This window comes from Pyrus communis, chromosome 9 (assembly GCF_041283825.1).
Source record: "Pyrus communis isolate YQ-2024b chromosome 9, ASM4128382v1, whole genome shotgun sequence".
NCBI lineage: Eukaryota > Viridiplantae > Streptophyta > Magnoliopsida > Rosales > Rosaceae > Pyrus > Pyrus communis.
Genome location: NC_142573.1, coordinates 24,094,098 through 24,113,040, shown reverse-complemented (window position 1 = coordinate 24,113,040; position 18,943 = coordinate 24,094,098). Strand labels below are relative to the sequence as shown.

The 18,943-nt window shown below is 35.3% G+C and overlaps 1 protein-coding gene across 2 annotated transcripts; it reads left to right on the top strand.

Moving 5' to 3' along the window:
• The first annotated feature begins 775 nt into the window (after window positions 1-775).
• On the top strand, window positions 776-18,707 carry LOC137739822 (two pore calcium channel protein 1). Of its 2 annotated transcripts, XM_068479539.2 has the most exons (24): window positions 776-1,306; window positions 1,404-1,547; window positions 1,642-1,755; window positions 2,339-2,434; window positions 3,373-3,503; window positions 4,701-4,761; window positions 6,037-6,203; window positions 6,793-6,898; window positions 7,087-7,164; window positions 7,895-7,956; window positions 8,782-8,854; window positions 9,142-9,207; window positions 9,321-9,464; window positions 10,563-10,620; window positions 11,004-11,111; window positions 12,030-12,093; window positions 12,417-12,585; window positions 14,097-14,161; window positions 14,350-14,440; window positions 15,153-15,239; window positions 16,232-16,300; window positions 16,918-16,952; window positions 17,047-17,159; window positions 18,331-18,707. In XM_068479539.2, exons 1-23 carry the CDS (start codon window positions 1,172-1,174, stop codon window positions 17,135-17,137), a joined length of 2,214 nt encoding a protein of 737 aa, XP_068335640.1. In that variant the 5' UTR covers window positions 776-1,171; the 3' UTR covers window positions 17,138-17,159; window positions 18,331-18,707. The 2 variants fall into 2 exon arrangements, with proteins under 2 accessions (XP_068335640.1, XP_088556422.1); XM_088700296.1 differs by lacking the exons at window positions 9,142-9,207; window positions 9,321-9,464 and having other exon boundaries at window positions 844-1,306.
• Window positions 18,708-18,943: the final 236 nt, after the last annotated feature.

Sequence of the window (18,943 nt, the reverse complement as noted above, 5' to 3'; positions counted from 1 at the left end):
CACAACATGTAAGGGTAGTTCGGTCGATTCAATTTTTAAAATAATTGAAAATCTTAAATTTTTAAAATGTAAACCTATGCAAATATGTGTTTGAAGGGCTAGCAAAGTGATGTTTTGGTCCTCAAAGGAGAATTATGTGGGTGTGCATGTGATAAGAGTTAACGTTAATTTAGATTAAATATATGAAAAACTAACAATAAAGGGAAATCGACAAAAAATAATTAGTTTAAATTCTTAATTTTCTAATTAAAAAATTCAAAGAAGAAATCAAAAATTAAGTAATAATTCGAGAACAAACCGGCAATTTGCTTTATTTTCAGAGATGACAAATTCGGTATTGAGTTACGCAAATCACAACTTATTTTTGTTCTAGAAACAAAAAATTAAAAAGCAAAAATACTATGGGCCATTGCCTTGCCGACATCGAGTGGTTTGTCCTCGAGTTCTGGACCAATCAATATAATCCTGCCTTGCCGACGTACTAAAAACAAATTAATAAATTAATAAATACTTCGACACCCAAATCATTGATGTGCTTGCAGTAACGATCAAGCATTCAGTTTTATTTAAGAAGTGGGATTTGCTCTCATTCTGTTCTCATTTTCTTCTCTCTTTTTTTATTTTTTACAAATTATTTTTATTTTTTACTATTAAAATATTAACATAAAAATATAACTTAATTGTAACCGTTTAAATAAAAAAAAAAAAAAAAAAAAAAAACTAGAAAGGAAGAGAATATTACTGTTATTTAGACCCAAAAATTCCCTTTTAGTCCGCTAACTTCTTTGTAGACCATTAATAAAAAGTATTATTTTTATATTGCCATTATATCCTTATCCAAATGTCCCTTCGACACCCGTTTTCAACCCAACCGCTGAAACGCGTACCCACCAGACATGACGGCACCACCTAGACGACCACCACGTGCCTCCCTGTCAATTTATGCTTCGCCGCGTTCTCCTGCTAAAAAAAGGTTACGTCGGACCTGCGAAATTTCCCATCAAGCATTCACTCCACAAGTCCATCCACTACGTTACACGTAATGAATGCTTTATTAATGCATTTCCTCCTCAAAAAGCAACTAAAACAAACCGCCATTCATATTCTTAGCCACCACCAGTGGCAACTGCCGTGTTAACAGTCACCGCGTCTCGTCTCATCTCCGGAGAACATGAACAAGCCTCTGCTCAACGGTGAAGGCAGCGGCGTCCCGCGACGCGGCGATCCACCGCCCGCCTTCAAACGCCGCTCCGATGCCATCACCTTCGGCTCTCATTACCAGAAAGCTGCCGCACTTGTCGATTTGGTCTTTCTCTCGCATTTCCCTAAATCCTCATCGTTCATCTTGCTGTTACTCTATAACAGCAGTTATGCATGTTGTTTGAAATTGCAATGATCTGCAGGCGGAAGATGGCGTTGGCTTACCCGAGCAGATACTGGATCAATCAAGCTTTCACAGTGCCGCAAAGTACTACTTCCTTTTCGTTCGATTCAGCTTCCTTTGGGCTCTCCTCTATTTCGCCCTCATCCTGCTCAATTTCCTCGAGGTTCGTCTCTGAAATTTTTTCAAAATTTTAATTTTGGGTTTTTTTGGGCCCAATTTTATGATATGGTGCTTGGTGTTTGGTGAATTGTGTGCAGAAACCTCTGTGGTGCGCTAGGTATACTGGCGCTGTCTATACATGTAGTGACAGAGACTACTTCTATCTTGGCCAATTGCCATACTTGAATACTCTGGAGTCTCTTCTTTTTGAGGTATTTTTTTTTTTGTTTTTTTAGTCTCATTTCTGTTTCACACTCAACATTCTGATCAAGTTCATCATATATGTTCGATGCCGTTTCGATACTTGTTTTAACGATTTCAATTAGTTGCTTCTAGGTTACCATTGTAGTACTCCACTAACTTCTGAGATGAGCAATTTATATGTGGCCGGCGGAGTTCTGCAAAATTTTATGTCATTGTGTCCGTTAGTTTGCAAAAACTTGCCCACCACTCACACAATGCTGTGCCTATGCACACATACACACACTTCTGCTTTTGTAAATAAGGTTTTCAGTAAATTAATCAGTGTGTGGGTAGTGTGTAAATTAGACACATTACCCACGCTTAGTGTAATTAAATTGTATCTGATAGAGATGCATGCACACACGCATAGCGGTATTGTGTTTTTGTTGTTTACTAGAAAGACGTTGTTAGAACATTCGTGGGGTTCACTTGAGCTTATAAGATGCATTTTTGAGGTTTCATTTTTTTGGCCTAATTTCTGTTGTTAATGCATTAGACATCTACTTTCCATTTTAATGTTTGGAATTTTAAATTTTACCCTTTTCTGTGCAGGGCATAACACTCGTTGTACTCATAGTGCACATTTTCTTTCCAATTTCGTATGAAGGGTTCCATCTCTATTGGAAAAATCCTCTTACCCTATTTAAGGTAGGTGCTTGGTTTTGGCCTTATTATTGACTGTAATACGAAAGGTTCCTTCCATTGCCCGCCCTCCGTAATATCAATAAATCATATTCATCTTGGTCTTCTAGCACTCCTTATGTGAATCAAAGTGCAGTGGATTTGTTGTTGCAGAAATCCAAATAATCTGCATGATTTCTTTTTTGTTTCTTGGGGGAGGGGGTGATCAAATCTGGCTACGGTTGGTGCTACCTTCAACCTTGTAGATGTAACTGTTATGCAGTCCTTATTGTATTAGCATCAACAATTTCAGCATCATTGTTTCTTGTGTATTGTCTCAGCATCACTGGCCTTAGGCAGTCTTGTGAAATTTTATTGCTTCTCCTGATGGCTGCTTGATGCTTCATAGGGAATCCAATGTAATCCATACAGAAATTTACTTAAAAATCAGAAGAGTATTTTCATTTTTATCACGTACAATATCTTCGACATGCCTTTCATATTTAATATTCAAATTCTGTCTATAAGGAATAAAAATATAGTCTAGGGTTCTGGATTTTGTATAGATAGAAATCAGTTATCTTCGAACTAAAAGAAACTAGCAAATGACCTTCCACCCAAAAATCCTTTGAGTAGTTGATTTGGGGCTTTAGTTCCTTTCTGGTATATATATATATATATTTTTTTTTTTTCTGGTGCTATACAACAATGTGAACTGCTAAATCCTTTCTACATGTGTAGATTATAATATGTGTTCTGTGCTTTTGGACTTACATAACTATTGATATCTTGAGCATTATAAACAGCTTAGAAAAAAAAAAAAGCATTTTTTGATTTAAAAATGAATAAAATCAAGGTTGAAATTAATATTTGATTTGTCCACCGACCATGAATGCCAAATGCTCTTGTTGTCTTCTTTCTAGGAATTATTTTTTTTTTTTTCAATTTTGTATTTTTTTTTTCAGGTCACTTGCCTACTGATTTTGGTTGCTGATATGCTGGTTTATGCTCTCTATTTGTCTTCAGTGGCCTTTGATTCCCTTCCTTTCAGGATTGCACCATACATCAGAGTTATCTTTTTCATCTTGAATTTCAGGTATTGTGTGTAAAACCCAATTCACGTGGCACTTGACCACTGGGACTTTCTTTTGCGACATTTACCATCTAACTAAACTTTTGTTACAAGATACACCTATCGTGAAGACCATTAGGCACTCTGTTTAAAAATTATCACATGTGAATCATGTGACAAACTGCCACCTGAACTTTTTTATGAAGGTTTTCCACCTGAACTTCTTATATGTGCCATATTGACACGTGAAACGATTCTTTTGCTTCCAAATTACCCTTTCAATCTTATTCAAGCTTTTGGGGAAAAAAAAAAAAAAGGTTTAAAAACCCATTTTACGTATTTTCTTAGTTTTGACAAAAAAAATATCTCGGGGGTTTGACATTGTATGGCCTTTCAAAATTATTTTTTGAGGCCCATAAGATGCTATTCCAAATGCCTGATATTATTTTGAACAAAACTAAAATAAAATAAATTATAAAATGATTGCTTGAATACAGTTGGGGGATAATTTGTAAGGTTCCGGGTGATAATATGGCCAGAACAAAAAAATCAGGATGCAATATTGCAGAAAAAATTAATTCAAGTGGCAATCCGTCACAAAATGGTGGTGATGTGACTCGCACGTGACTTTTTGTTTTTAAATGGAAATCCTATCAGTTTTGACGGTAGGCGGTATTTTGTCATAAAAGTTTAGTTCAGGTGGTCAAGTGTCACAGGGTTAAAGTTCCTGTGGTATTGCTAACATTTTTCCTTTTTTTTATGCACATGAATTTGCATATCTAAAGATTTTAAGGGCCACATAAGATGCAAATGACATTTATTTATGTATTTAATTATGTCATTTTTCTTAAATATTTCATATGTGATCCTCATATGGACTCTTGTCCTGCTCACAAAAAGTCAAAACACAGATGCTGAGGAGTGCTGCTTGTACAGTGTCATATGCATCTTCTGATTCTGTTCACATGGGAAACTACGTCCATTTCCTTCAATTTTTACCCTTCCGTATAATATAGAACTGGAGACAAATTTTCTACTTTTTTAATTAAGGTTTACAGGCATAAATTCCTACATAGTGACAATTGGTTCTTTTAAATCATTGATGATGCCATATGGGTAATAGTTTGTTGAAGCAAAACTCATTATGTTAATTATTTTTTTATGCATGTATTGTGTTGTTCTTTTCCCTGTAATAACTAAGCTTGCTTGGTTCCATTTAAGGGAATTGCGGTCGTGCATGCTCATCGTGGCTGGAATGCTTGGCACGTACATAAACATCGTGGTTTGTTAACTATCTATTTTTGCACTCTTATTTCTTTTGTTAGTTTATGATTGTCTTATCAGCTTTATTTATTTTATTCTTCCCTCTTTTGAATCTTATTGTGGTTGATTATGGGAAGAGAGTCAGATTTGGGGAAGGTATTTGGTTGGTTCCTCTTTTGAATCTTATTGTGGTTGATTATGGGAAGAGAGTCAGATTTGGGGAAGGTATTTGGTTGGTTAAGTCCTCTTTCCAACAATTATTTCCTACCTTGTATCGATCTTCTTTGAATTGAATGCTTCTATCCCTTCAGTGGCAGTTCTCTGCACTTGTAGTTATTTCATGGAACTTACAAATTCCTATAAACCTCAAAGCTAGGGAGCTCAAAATAATTGCAGACTTGTCCTTTCTTATAAGTAATGTCTCCTTGGGCTTGTGTCTAGTTGACCAAGGACCATAGTCCAGTCAGCTTCTCCTTTCAATTGGTTACAGAACAACTGGACCCGCCTCTGACCGAATTAAGATAATCTGGATGGCCGGTGTGCCAGATTATGTGCAAATTAGGTGCAAATTCTCTTGGCTGGTTGATTTGGAAAGCTCTAAATACCTGTGACATGTTCTAGAGAAGATCCTTTGCGTGTTTATCTCCACATTGGTGTGTGGTGTAAACTGGATGAGGAGAATGCAGACCATATTTTTCTGCACTACATGTTCATTAGTCAGATTTGTCTCCGATTGCCGCAGGTGTTCTGTTTGGTCTGAGTTTTATCTAGAAACTGCTGTGTTTGTCAGGGGTTTTCATGGGTGAAGGCCTGAAGGGGTTAAGGGTTTAGGAATGGCATGGGACAAGAATATCTTTTAAGACAAGGAGGATGGTTTGGAGGTCAAATCGGGATAGAATTTATATTTTTTGTTTCTTTGTGGCATTCTTTGTCCAAACATTTTAAAGGCCGTTCCCATTGTGAAATCTTTCTTGATGGGGGAGGAGTGTTGGAGTTAGTGTATTTTGTGGAAACTGTTGCTTCAAATGTTTTGTTTGCTGCTTCTGGTTTTTTACTTGCTGAAAGATTTTGTTCATATATTCTAGTTTTTGTTGGTTAACGTTATATTTTTGTTCAGCTTTTTTTTTTTTTTTGGTTTAAAATTCAATTCTTCTGTTCTTTTATCAAAAAAGAAAAAGTCCGTTGGTAAGGCTTCTGTGATGGCACACTTCCACTTTGTTCAGTTTCATTGAATAAAAACATTTAAACTTTTCCTGTTTTCATTGTTAATTTTGTTTTTGTTTTTCCATTGCAGGCTCTAGGGCTCTTATTTCTTATGTTTGCCAGTTGGTTGGCCTATGTCATGTTTGAAGATACCCAGCAGGGGAAAATAGTATTTACTTCGTATGGTATCACATTGTATCAGATGTTTATTTTATTCACCACATCAAACAATCCAGATGTCTGGATACCTGCCTACAAGTAAGTTTGACCATGAAAATGAATTAGAGCGCTCTTTTTTTTGTTTTTTTTTTTCCTTTCGGTTTTTAATTTCATCTAGTAAAGTCTGGTTCCTTTTTTTTCTACTGTCGAACTGAATTTTTTTACGGACTTTTCACATTTTCCCCATAATTTGGGGATTCCAGTAGGGATTTTAATTTGACTTTATTTGACTGGTATGTCACTCTTTGGGGATAGAGAAAAATATACTGGCAAGAAATATTCAAAGAATCCTTATGCAGGGAACCAATGAGCAGAATAACAAAGGAGCAAAAATTAAAATGAGAAATTATAAAAAGCATGTCAAGAAAGGAATGCACCATAAATCAGCTGAAGAAATGTAGTTTTATTGTTTTTGGCATGGAATTTTCATATTAGGATTTCTACAAGTTTAACATTTGAATTTTGCTTTCCTTTTGTTTTAGCTTGCGAACATTGTTCGTCCTCTTAAAGTTGGCATTAGAACAATGCTAGCTTTTTAAAGTTTCATATTACAGGATTTGAGCTTTTATTCTTCACATGTGATCATTGGTTCTATTATTTAATGAAATTCTATTTTCTTCTTATTCAGGGCTTCACGTTGGTTTTCCTTGTTTTTCGTTATCTATGTGCTGTTGGGAGTTTACTTTGTCACGAACTTGATTCTTGCTGTTGTGTACGATAGCTTCAAAAATCAGGTGTATTTCATGTATTTACTGTCTGCTCTTAACGATCACATGGGATGACTTTTGTATTTAGTTATATCTAGTATCCACTCGTTTAGCCGCTGCTTGAGTTTACTACACTTAACAGTTTTGATGTGATTATTTTTTGTAATTTTCAAGAAGAATATGAATGTACGTGCTTATTTGTAATTTTTTTGTAGCTTGTGAAACAAGTTTCTGGGATGGACCAGACGAGGAAAGCTATACTAAAGAAAGCCTTCAATTTATTAGACAAGGATGTAAGTAATTGTTTCCCCTCATTGATTAGATCTTACAGAAAAATAAGAGATAGGAGTAAGTTTGCACATTTATTCTTCTCTTTCTCATCTGTATACTATTACTTAGTGACCGCTCAGCTGTTGATCTTTCAACATTCCAGAAATTGTTCTTTTGATTTTCTTTGAGTTGATGATTCTTTTTTCTTTTCTCTTATTTCTAACCCCACCCCCCACAACAACATGAGTTTTAGATCTGTTGAGCTTTAGGTTGTACTTCTGCTTTAGGTGTTTCTCCTGTGTACTTGTAGGGCTCCTGCTTGTGGGTTTTTGAAATTAGTCACCAGCCAGAATGATAAATGATTCCCGATAATATGGGACTATGAATGGGATTGAAAAGATGATCCCTATTTGTGAATGCTAATGAAAGCTTAATAATTGGTGATGATCCTTATTCTCTGGGTTATCTTCCCTTTAACTCTGTTAAGTGCCATCTTTGTTATCAGTTTTGTCTCTCTCTTTTTCGCCCCCTCAGAAAACAGTGTTTATTTCATTTATGACAACTTAGTTGACTTTTAGTCTTTTACTTTGAATTGAAGGTAAAATATAATCATCACAATTACAGTACACTTACATGGAAGTTTTTTCTGTGTTTGAGTGTGGTTGTTGTTATGTTTGAGTTTGACATAACTTCTATTTTTATGTTTTCCATGTGATAAGTGGTCTAAGTCTTCCATCAATTTGTCCTTGACAGAATGTAGGATATCTCAATAAGGATCAGTGTATTCAACTATTTGAGGAACTAAATAATTACAGGTATTTGCTGTCCAATCTCATCTATATACTGTCAATGTTCCATGTATAATCTTGAGGTCATTTTGGTCGAATGTGAAAGCGGATGCTTTAAGTAGAACAGGTACATTGAGAAGTAGTTGAGTGAAAATATTACTTTGATCCCTCATTTAGTGTCTAGAATTGGCTTCAATTGGATAACTCCTAGATTCCATGAAGTTGAACGAAGAAATGATGTCAACTGGCATAGTTTGTCCAAGTAAAAAGTAGAATATGCATTTGTCATGAAGAAAAATTAGCCCACCCAGTCCTACCATTTCTGTGGGGATTTGAAGGGACAAGTTTTCTTAATGACAGTCCATCTTCTATCTTCAACTTCGACAACATATGCAAGTTAACATCCATTTATTCATTCAACATTCATTGAATCTAGGGAGCTATCCGATTCAAGCCAATCCTAGACACCAAACAAGGCTTGAAGGTTATTTCTAACCTGGGGATCTGTCATTGAGTTTTAACATGCATTTGCACTTTTTTAATTACTTTAAATTATCTGCTCGCCATATTTTGAGCTGCTCTACAAAATCTGTGTCGGATCAGTTTTAGTTGTGGGCTCACCCAGGTCCGTTACACAACAATTTTTAAACAGTCGCAATAGTTTGGTCCTGTGCCTCTTTTGTGTTTGCTTCAGATACCGACTAGTTTCTTATTACACTGTCAGTGTTTCATTCTAATGCAAATGTTTCCATGAGTGAATCGTATTGTGTGTGTGTGTGTGTGTGTGTTTTTTTTTTTTTTTTTTTTAATATTTTGTGATGTTGAACTATGCCTTTGTTTAAATTTTTTTAGGACTTTGCCAAACATAACAAGAGAAGAATTTGAGCTGATATTTGAAGAGCTGGATGACAGTGGAGACTTCAAGGTAGATTGAATTGCTTGTAAGCCTTTAATTAGACTATTTTTTTAGTATCTTTTCTGCAGGATAAATTTGAGTTTTTGATATGAGTGGGTTTAAAATAGCTTTGATGGCCTCTTTCTGATTTGTTATTATTATTTTTCATTGTACTGCCGTTCTTTGATACAAGCTTATGTTGGCATCTTGTATGTCTTGCAACTCCATTATTTGCTAAGTTTCATGTGGTTATTATCATTTGTGGACTCTACATCTCCCTGATTTATTTGGTGGACATTTATTTGTTTCACTGGTAGATAAACTTAGAAGAGTTCTTTGATCTTTGCAATGCCATTGCCCTAAGATTCCAGAAGGAGGATTCTGTAAGTTGAATTTCTTCGAATCCAAAGCACAAGAAATTTGCTTGTTATTATCTAATATATGATGGTGAAGTGCTCTTATACTGCACTTTTGATGGTTTAAATTTTTGGTGCAGCCCTCTTTGCTTGAAAAGTTCCCTTCAATCTACCATTCATTGTTCTCTGAAAAGTTGAAGGCCTTTGTTCGGAGTCCCAAATTTGGATACATAATATCCTTCATGCTCATAGTTAATCTGGCTGCTGTTATTGTTGAAACAACGGTATGGCTTGAAATCCAACATAACTTGCATTAATGTTCTACAGAAATCATAGTATACATGAGTACTATAATAAATTTAAATTGTCCAGTTATAATAGACTATAGGTTATATTCGTGTCAACAGGATACGATTATCTCACGTTCATGTCAATGTTACATGATTACTAAGCGTGCCAATTCGTCTTGTATTCAAGTTAGGTGGTTAACCCAATACATAGACTGTTTATTAAAGTCTTGAACTGGTTTAATGGAACACGGTAATACTCATTACTAATCTGATAACTACTTGTGTTGGAGTCGTGTTATTCTGTCATATAAAAACTGGCCACACCTTGAGAGCCACTTTTCTTTAGGGGTTCAAGGCCCCATCTCAACGGGCTCAAGGCCTCCATCTCAACGGGCTTTCTGATGGCCGATGTTTATGTGTATCTTGCGCTCATATGTTGAGTCCCACATCCGCTATGTACTTGTGTATATAAGAAGGAAGAAGCTCATTAATGATTTGTGCTTTGGGCAATACTATTGGTCGGCATTTGGATGCCCCATCTCAGGGGATGTTGGAACCCCTATCTCCCCCAACCTAATTGTGGCTGGAGAACCTTTTTTTAATGTTCAACTTTTTTATTTGTTCCTTCAATTTTATTTTTTGTTATTTGGTTTTCAGTTTTTCCTTTTAAATAATGTTGTAGTATACCATGTCTTTGTCAGATTTCCCTTTAGATTATCGGTTCTGATAATGATTGGAGTATCATCAATATTCTATACACTATGTAAGAAGGACTTGACTATTTTTTATTTACAGCAACTTTGCGCTGACTGACATACATGAAAAGATAATGAACAGTTTCTGGTGTTAAGCTCGAGAGAAACATTGATGCTTGTGTAGTTGCTCTCTGGTATTGAAAAGGATATTGAGAGAACCCAAATGACATGCCTGCATTTGTTCCTTATGTGTTGATAATTCAGAAACTATCTCATTTACGTTTGTGTGTGATCTGCACCATGCTTCATTATCTACAAGGGTTTCAATAGGAATGTTATCTGATTACTTTTAAGTCGATTATTATGATGCATGCTAATTTGAATTTGGTGCGTTCAGCTTGATATAGAAAACAGTACTGCTCAAGCGTTGTGGCAAGTGGCAGAGTTTGTTTTTGGTAAGGGCTTGCTACAACATTCTCTTCTTGTACTGTCTTTATTGGAATGGTAGTTGAATAATGATCTGTATGTCTGCCACACAAAATCTACTTTTGGTTTGGAAGATGTTTATAGCCAGCTAAATTCTAGGATGTTCTAGAACTTGTGGCTGGAGGTCACTTACATCTAAAGTTAAGCAAATTCATATTTTCAACCAATAAAGTACTTCAATTTCCAGTTTCTGGTTGCTAATCTACAGAATGTGTAAATTATCTTGTCATTGTTGATGATCAGGTGCATTTTCTTTTGGTTCTCTCAGCCAATGGGTGAAGTCAGTTATTGAGAGCTATTTATGAGGGCCTTAGCTTTAACTTGTTCAAATGGTTTGCTTTGTGCCTCACAGGGTGGGTATATGTACTGGAAATGGCTCTGAAAGTCTATTCTTTTGGATTTGAGAACTATTGGAGGGATGGTCAAAATCGCTTTGATTTTCTGGTGACATGGATAATAGGTAACCAGTACAGACAGTCACATCCCTGTTTCTTCTGTATTGTACTTCATTTTTTTCTTTAACTCATGAAACATTCGTATTTTTTTTTTTCTGTCCACTTAATTCAAAACTTCAATGGTGGATGAAGTTACTCAATTGTGAACCACAATAGTCCTTTGCACGTGTGCCCTCCTGGTAATTCATGTATGTGGCCGTTGCTGAAGTTTTTTAACCATTTCAGTAAAAACAAATATTAAAAAAATGGAAGAAAAGAAGGTTATTGTTACTCAATATTTGACCCAATGAGGCTCTTGGAAGCAGACGATCATGAGAAGCACAGTCAAGTGTCTCACTTGTTACAACTGCATGTCCATGGGCATATAGCTTGCCAAGCAGGCCTTCTCTGACACCACAATCTCTGTACAGATATACACACATTCACTTGCAATGGTTTCATCAACTTGCTTTTGTGTAACTTGATAATTTAAACTACTACCTGAATCTTCATATCCTCCGTTTTATATTTGGGAATAAAGGACTGGTCAGTCTAAGTTCACAATCTTCTGATCTGATATTAAACTTCTGTTCCTATCATCAAATATGTTTTTGAAGAAAATGTTCATTATTATGTTTTCTAATGATATTGTTCTTTAAAATAATTCTAATCATATAAAGCTCTTCTAAGTAATGGTCAATATACAGTTTGACTCTGTTTCCTTGCAATTATTTTGCATATACCTCACTGCTGTTATGATTAGTGCAATTTACTTAATTCTAGGATTGATTAGTTTATTGACTGTAATAGATCACTTATGCATTAATGCGATTCACTTTAGTCTATGTTGTGCTATTTCTAGTTGGAATTGAATTTGGATTTGATATGTATCTTTCTTAGCATTATCAGATACAGTATTTGAGTAGCGAATGATACTTCTGCAGTTATTGGGGAAACTATAACTTATGTGGCTCCTGAAGGACAAACTTTTCTTTCAAATGGAGAATGGTAAGGGATGAATTCTTATACTCTGTGCTGTTAGCTTTCTTATATTTCTACTGTGGACTGGTCCTAATGTTTTTCAATGAATATCTTCTACTTTAGACCTCTCCAAGTATACATTTGTCATCAACATTATTGTACATTCTACATTGGTTTTGCTTTTGATATACTTGGTTTCTTCTCCATGAAAAGCAAGGCATTAATGCAAGATGTATTTGTAGTTTATGAGCATTTGAGATTCATATTTGGTTCGAAAGATATCCAATCATCTTATGTAAACACTTTGTAAAAATATATGATAATTGAATTTCTCGTTTTCTTGTCAACAGGATTCGCTACCTTATAATTGCAAGAATGTTAAGATTGATTAGGCTCCTGATGTATGTCCAGCGCTACCGGGCATTTGTTGCTACCTTTTTAACTCTCATACCGAGTTTGATGCCGTACCTTGGAACCATATTTTGTGTCATGTGTATCTATTGTACACTCGGTGTACAGGTAATACTCTAAACTTGAGTTTGAAACTTTTTTTTTTTTAAATTTTTATTTATTTTTATGAAAAATACCTTCATTAAAAGAAAAAGGTGAACAAAAACAGAACTTAATCTAAGGCACCAAAACTCAATGAATAAACTCACTGACTACCACAACATTAATCTAAGGCACTCCAGATTTCCAGTTAGACCATTGTTTATTTAGTTGTACAAAAACTAAAAAGTATAACTGTATAAGTAATTTTTTGTTTTTACTTGTATAATATGTGTACAACGAACAAATATGCTTCATATGGGCGCAATTCCAAATAGGCCCTCATGGTGTCTTGTCTTGTGTGGAATTGTCCAAAACAAAGAGAACAAAATTTAGGGCAAAATATGTAAAACTAGGATCCCACAAAAAGCACAAAAGGATTAACGTGCTTCGGCTTGTAGGCCTACGTCCACAGGCAGAAACAGCTAGCAAATTCAACTAAAATCAAAGGGAGAGTACAAAAATCCAAACCCAAAAGAGCAAAGAACGGACTCTGGAAAAAAAAGAAGAGAAACCTATGTGCTTATTATGTAATACTCTTGAGGATTAATTTGTTAGGTATGCACTAAAAAATTAGATGGAGGGGCTTGAAAATGACTAGATGCATTTCTTTTGAGAGAACTTTCAACAGACACCTTTCAAGGTGTCATATTGAACGTTCTTTGTTTAATATTGTTGTAGTGCAATTCTAGTGTTTCAGTACTAGCTTTGTAGTGTTTGAGTAGTTCACTTGTAGTCTAAGGTTCCTCATCCTAGCATAGAGTTAAGGAATTGGAATCCTTAGAGGACAAAAACAAAGAGTCTTGATTAGCAAATAAAAACCTGACTCTGCCAATGGGACCAAAATAAGGCCAAGTAACTGGCTTAAAAGGTAAGCCACATGATAATATCTTGCTCTTCATTAGCATTTATGTCCTATGGTGGGTCTTAGGAGAAGTGTTAATGACTTTATTGTACACACACACACACACAAATATATAGGACCCCTTAGGGATTCCTCTGGAGCGTTTCATGGTTCGGGGCACCTTGCAATGAGGTTCAATAATCCATGCAGTCTAGTATTTAGATCCCCATCAAGAATCATCCTTGAAAACCTTCATTGAAATAAAAAAAAATCAAGAATCAACCGTTAAAAACTTCACCTGAATAAAAAATCATTTGACCATTTGATTGTCATCATTAGCCTTTTTTTTCTTTTAAAAGGAACATTGTGTTCGTCCATTTCTTATGTTATTGTTTGATTACTAGTACACACGCGCACAGGTTTAATTATCAAAATTCCCCCTAAACCATCACTAAAGTATCACTTGACCCCATGCTTATTTGAGGGACACCTTTCTGAGGCAGACAGTGGTTAATGAATGCATCAGAAATCCGAGCCCATTGTGATATGCTTACATATCTGAAACTATATCAAACTTTCAACCATTATGCTAATGTTATATCTGTCTCTAAGGACTTCTTTCCCTCTTAATTTGTAGGTATTTGGTGGAATTGTTAATGATGGAAATGCCTTGCTGGGAGGATCTGAGCTTTATGAGAATGAGTATCCTTTGTCTTTGATGGAACTATTGACACTAAACCTGCGATATTTAGTAGAATATTGAACAGGATGGCTCTTATCTTCTTTAGCTTCATTCCCTTAAGTAGAATATTGATAAAAGCTGGCATAATTTACTGTTAACTGTCGGGAAAATTCCGTGTTAAATTTATTGGCTTTCTTGACAAAATCAGCTATTTACTTTTCAACTTCAATGACTACCCCAATGGGATGGTAACACTTTTCAATTTGCTAGTCATGGGAAACTGGCATTTGTGGATGGAGGTATGTAAATGTCCCAGCTTTCTCCTTTCTATTAGTAATATTGCATATATATCCCCCCTTACACACGCACAACCCTTCTCCCCACACTCTGGTTAGGGCAAGGGGAAGGGCCCCTTAATAACTTGGTACTTAGGACCGACCTGAATACAGAGATGGAAAATCTCGGGAATTTGTCATAGACAAATAATACATGTGAACCAAATCCAAATAGTCTTTTCTATATAACCCATAGTGGATTGGACTGGTTCTGTTAAAAACCTTGACTTAATACTTTAAATCTGTTGGTGACAGATCAAGAGCAAATAATCTCTTGTTGCTGATGATGCAAATAATCCCTTGTTTGCATATCTTTTGAGGATGCTTTTCTATATAATTTGTAGTGCTCATTCATCCATTTATATTTCACTGGTTTTTTTTTTTTTTTTTTTTTTTTTTTTTTTTTTTTTTGCTTTTTGCTTTCTGAGGTTTTTGACTTTTGCATAATTCTTGCATACATTTGTTATTGTACATTCCTGCTCTGTAAGGTATCAATTGGAGCACTTTTAAGCAATACTAACCACTTTTCAAAGTAGATATTGTTGATGGAGCTCATTTGTTGACCATATGGTTTAAGGAGCGTCTTAAATATTAAATCAGTTTTTATTATCTTTTTACCAAAGTATAGATGAAATACTTGCTATTATGACCCAAATCATATGTTTTACCATTTCAGGGTTATCAGGAAATAACAGGAACTTGGTGGAGCGTTGCATATTTTGTCAGCTTTTATCTTGTAACTGTCGTACTGCTATTGAACTTGGTGAGTTACCAAAAATGCCACTAAAATGTTTCATCTGTTTTCTGTTTCATGTATTGTAGACGCACAATACTGTATTACATGCACACATGCAAATATCTCCTTATATGCATATGGAATTATGGATGCAGGTATACATGCAATCATACATAAATCAATATGAATGTAGGCCTCAAGTTTCGCATTGTGCACTAACCCTCTTGTGAATAACTTTTTAACATCTTACATTAGAAAATTGCAACTATAGAAACTGCTCCAGTTGCATTTCTTATTTGAAGAGCACAACCATCATAGTCAGTTATTTTCTACAATGATTAGGGGAACAGGTTGCTATCACCTGAGTCAACCCAAAATTTAACTGAGCAGGGCTTTTAGACCAGCTAATACCCTAGCACTTGGCAAAGTAGAGGACTGTAAATTGAAGCTCATATAAGGCTGCCATAAAAGAAAATGGTTTGGGATAAACTCAAACGATGGATAAAGTCCTATATAACATAAACCCAATCAGCAAGCAAAAGGAAATTTCAAGTTCTTTTTCAGTTTGTTTCTTTTCTAGATTATAACTTTGTTTCTTTTCTAGATTATAACTAAAGGATTTAAACAGGTGCACATCCAACAGCATTATGTTTCTGAGAGTACTAGTTTTTCCCACTACATTCATTTTCGTTATATAATAACTTTCTATATATAGAATATTGTTGGAGTGGTATGTTTTTTATTTAATTATGAAGATTAGCAAATGTTCTTAGTAAAGAAATATGAGATCTTACATCATCTATGTGCCAAATCAATCATCGGAAATGATGTGATCTTGGCGTTTATACGAAACTTTAATTGGACAATTGAATGAAGTGTTCTCAAACACTCTGGCTTCCTTGTGCTTAGCATGGGTCTTTTGTATATTGTTATGCACATCTCTCAGTTTGCCTAAAGAAATGACAGAATTTAAACTGGTAAGTTATTGTTTTCGTGTTTTTGTTTCCATGTAATTTCAGGTCATGGCTTTTGTCCTGGAGGCGTTCTTTGCTGAAATGGATCTTGAGTTATCAGAAAAATGTGAGGAGGTCAGTATCTTTTGGGAAAATTTATTCTCGAAGTTGAAAAGAAAAATTTCAACTTCGGCACAAATTCATGCAAAAATTTCACACTTTTTATAGGAATTCAAATTAACAGGGAAGAGAGTGGTATCTTTTTTTTCATGTAACTCTGAAATTTGAAAATCAATTTTTTTTAGCATACAAAAGCAGGATTAAGGGTACTTTGAAAATGTTATGGGGGTTGGTGTTATTATTCATATGATTCTGGCTACCCTTAATTCCTGCTGTGGGGACTCCTTGTGCACACATATCAAATATACATTTTCAAATAAAAACCAATTTATACCACCACTGTGTTGTTTAAAATGTTGATGTATCCCAATATTGTTCATGCATGAAATGGATGATTTGACAGCTGGTTAATTTATTTTGATGCACTCTATTAAGTACCAGCAAAAGGAGTTTTTTTACATGATTTGGTTTTTGTACGGAGTTTTTCATTAATGTATTCGGAGCATTAAAATATTTTATCTCATGCCATCCCTGAAAATTATAGTTATCATGTGTCATGTAAAATAGGCATCTGACCACTAACAATTCAGTGTTACCGAATGATTAAGTTGTGTCCTCTTTTATTAATTTAGGAGGGAGGAGCAAAAGATCGACGTCGATCTTTGGGGTAAGTATTTCTAAAAATTTGTGGATGCGTCAAGTTGGTACCCTATTTTTAAAGTGTTTAGATAGCCTAAACTCATATCTTGGGTTTTGTGCAGCTCCAAAACTCAGAGTCAGAGAATTGATGTTCTCCTTCACCATATGCTGAGTTCAGAGCTAACTCAGACACAACCCTCCAATACAGCATAGAGATTCCTTCCTTTTCATCAAGGTAAAATAAAACTATTATTACTATATTATAATTGTTATTATTTTTGTTATTTGCTCTTACCTTGGTTAACTGCAAATATTTAATTCCTTCAAAATTTCGTTTAAGTATCTAACTTAAAATATGAATGCACAATATCCGGATCAATAATTATATTTTGCGCTTCTATTCATACTCCACCAAAACTTTTCTGAATGTCAAGTTTGTTTCCCTTTTTCTTTGAGTTACTGTCAAATTTATTGGTTCATAAAACAAATGAGTAATAATAACAAAGGTTATAGAAAAAGAAAAAACATTTTCACTTGCTCTTCTTTATACACCTCACCAATACCTAAACCCTATCGGCACACATTTTCTTCACCCTAAAACACTCAAGTAAACCCTAAGCCACTTTAAACTCACAAAGGTCTCTCATTGGTGTGATGGGTGCAGTAAACCCTAAGCCACAACTCATAATTCACACTGCTGCAAGGAAGTTGTTTTTAGTGAATGGATGCTCAAGTTGTTACCTATAGGTCTTCAGATGAGACTCTACCCACTGTAATCACTGGTTCTGGTTCAGTTGTTTCTGGTGTTCTAGGTAGTGTACCCTCTGGTTCTTGTCATCTTTGTCATGCATCCAGCCATTATGCTACCACCTGTCCTTTGCTTTCTCGACTGTGCGTCCCCTGGTAACTAACTTAATGCAGAATGCCTTGTTGGTTTTCTGATTGTGGCTGAGCTTCCTTCACACATCGTTCAACCAAGTCTTCATCTTCCCTCAAGGACCCTTCTTCTCCTGTTCTTCAATAGTCTTCTCCCTTTCTCGCCTTTATGGAAAACACCATCCTATTCAGTGATGGGAGTCATTGTTGTGAGTTGAGATTGTTATCCGTATTTGGTGCCTATCTAACGAACAACCCTTTTCGCTTTTCATAGACTATTGAGTTTTGAAAGGACTTGTTACAACCCTTGACCTCTGCTAAAGTAATTTCCTTGGTCGAGTTGTGTTAGATTTTTTATGATGCATGTCTTTCGGCACTTTTTGGACGTTGTGTCTGGCAGGCACTCCGTCTATAGTAAAAATTAACGTTAAATGACCAGTATGTGACTTTTAGGGAAGGAAAATTTGAGGGAATGTGGCATATGATGGTAGGGGGTAATTAACCATTTACATTTATGTGCTTCTTGGCAGATTGTCTTTGTGGAGCAAGAAAACGGTGCAAAGTAATATCAACAAGAGGCGAGCTGCCTTTGTGTTCAGATTCTCCAGCTGTGCTTAAATTCAAATCATTTTGGAAGTGAGACATTGCTGGATTCGATTACATAGTTGTTTGTTGCTCATGCACTATATTTTGGCCGTAGAGGTTCGATCAATCAGTGATTTTACCATGTATCTGTTTCTGGTAAATAATTTTGTTCTTTCATTACAGTTTTTGCTACTGATGATACGCTCGTTTTCATCGTATTTGTATTGTTAGTTGATTGTACAAACAAAACCACAATGGCATCTCCTGTATGTACTTACGTATATTTTTTAGGAAAATAACCAGAAATATGACATTTTCTTAATCTTGGAACAGAAATAGAACAAATCGACCAAGCACAGGCCATGCACACTATGCACAAAACCGAAAACTAAAATACTCACATAAAAAATCATCAGTCCATTGCATCACTTTTCTTATTTGGAATAGAGGGAATGTCGAGAGAGCTCTGTGAGCTCTGGGTTTCTAGGTTGAGCTCATATCTCTTAGCTTTGATTTCGAAGAGAGGGAAGTCCAAAGAGAGGTGAGAAGAGTTAGTTG

What these genes read in the sequence shown, in the direction of transcription:
- LOC137739822 (XM_068479539.2), top strand. Translation starts at nt 1,172, where the DNA reads ATGAACAAGCCTCTGCTCAACGGTGAAGGCAGCGGCGTCCCGCGACGC. An exon ending in CTGCCGCACTTGTCGATTTG is followed by an intron (nt 1,307 to 1,403) that starts GTCTTTCTCTCG and finishes AATGATCTGCAG; the next exon opens with GCGGAAGATGGCGTTGGCTT. An exon ending in TCTGAGCTTTATGAGAATGA is followed by an intron (nt 14,162 to 14,349) that starts GTATCCTTTGTC and finishes TGACAAAATCAG; the next exon opens with CTATTTACTTTTCAACTTCA.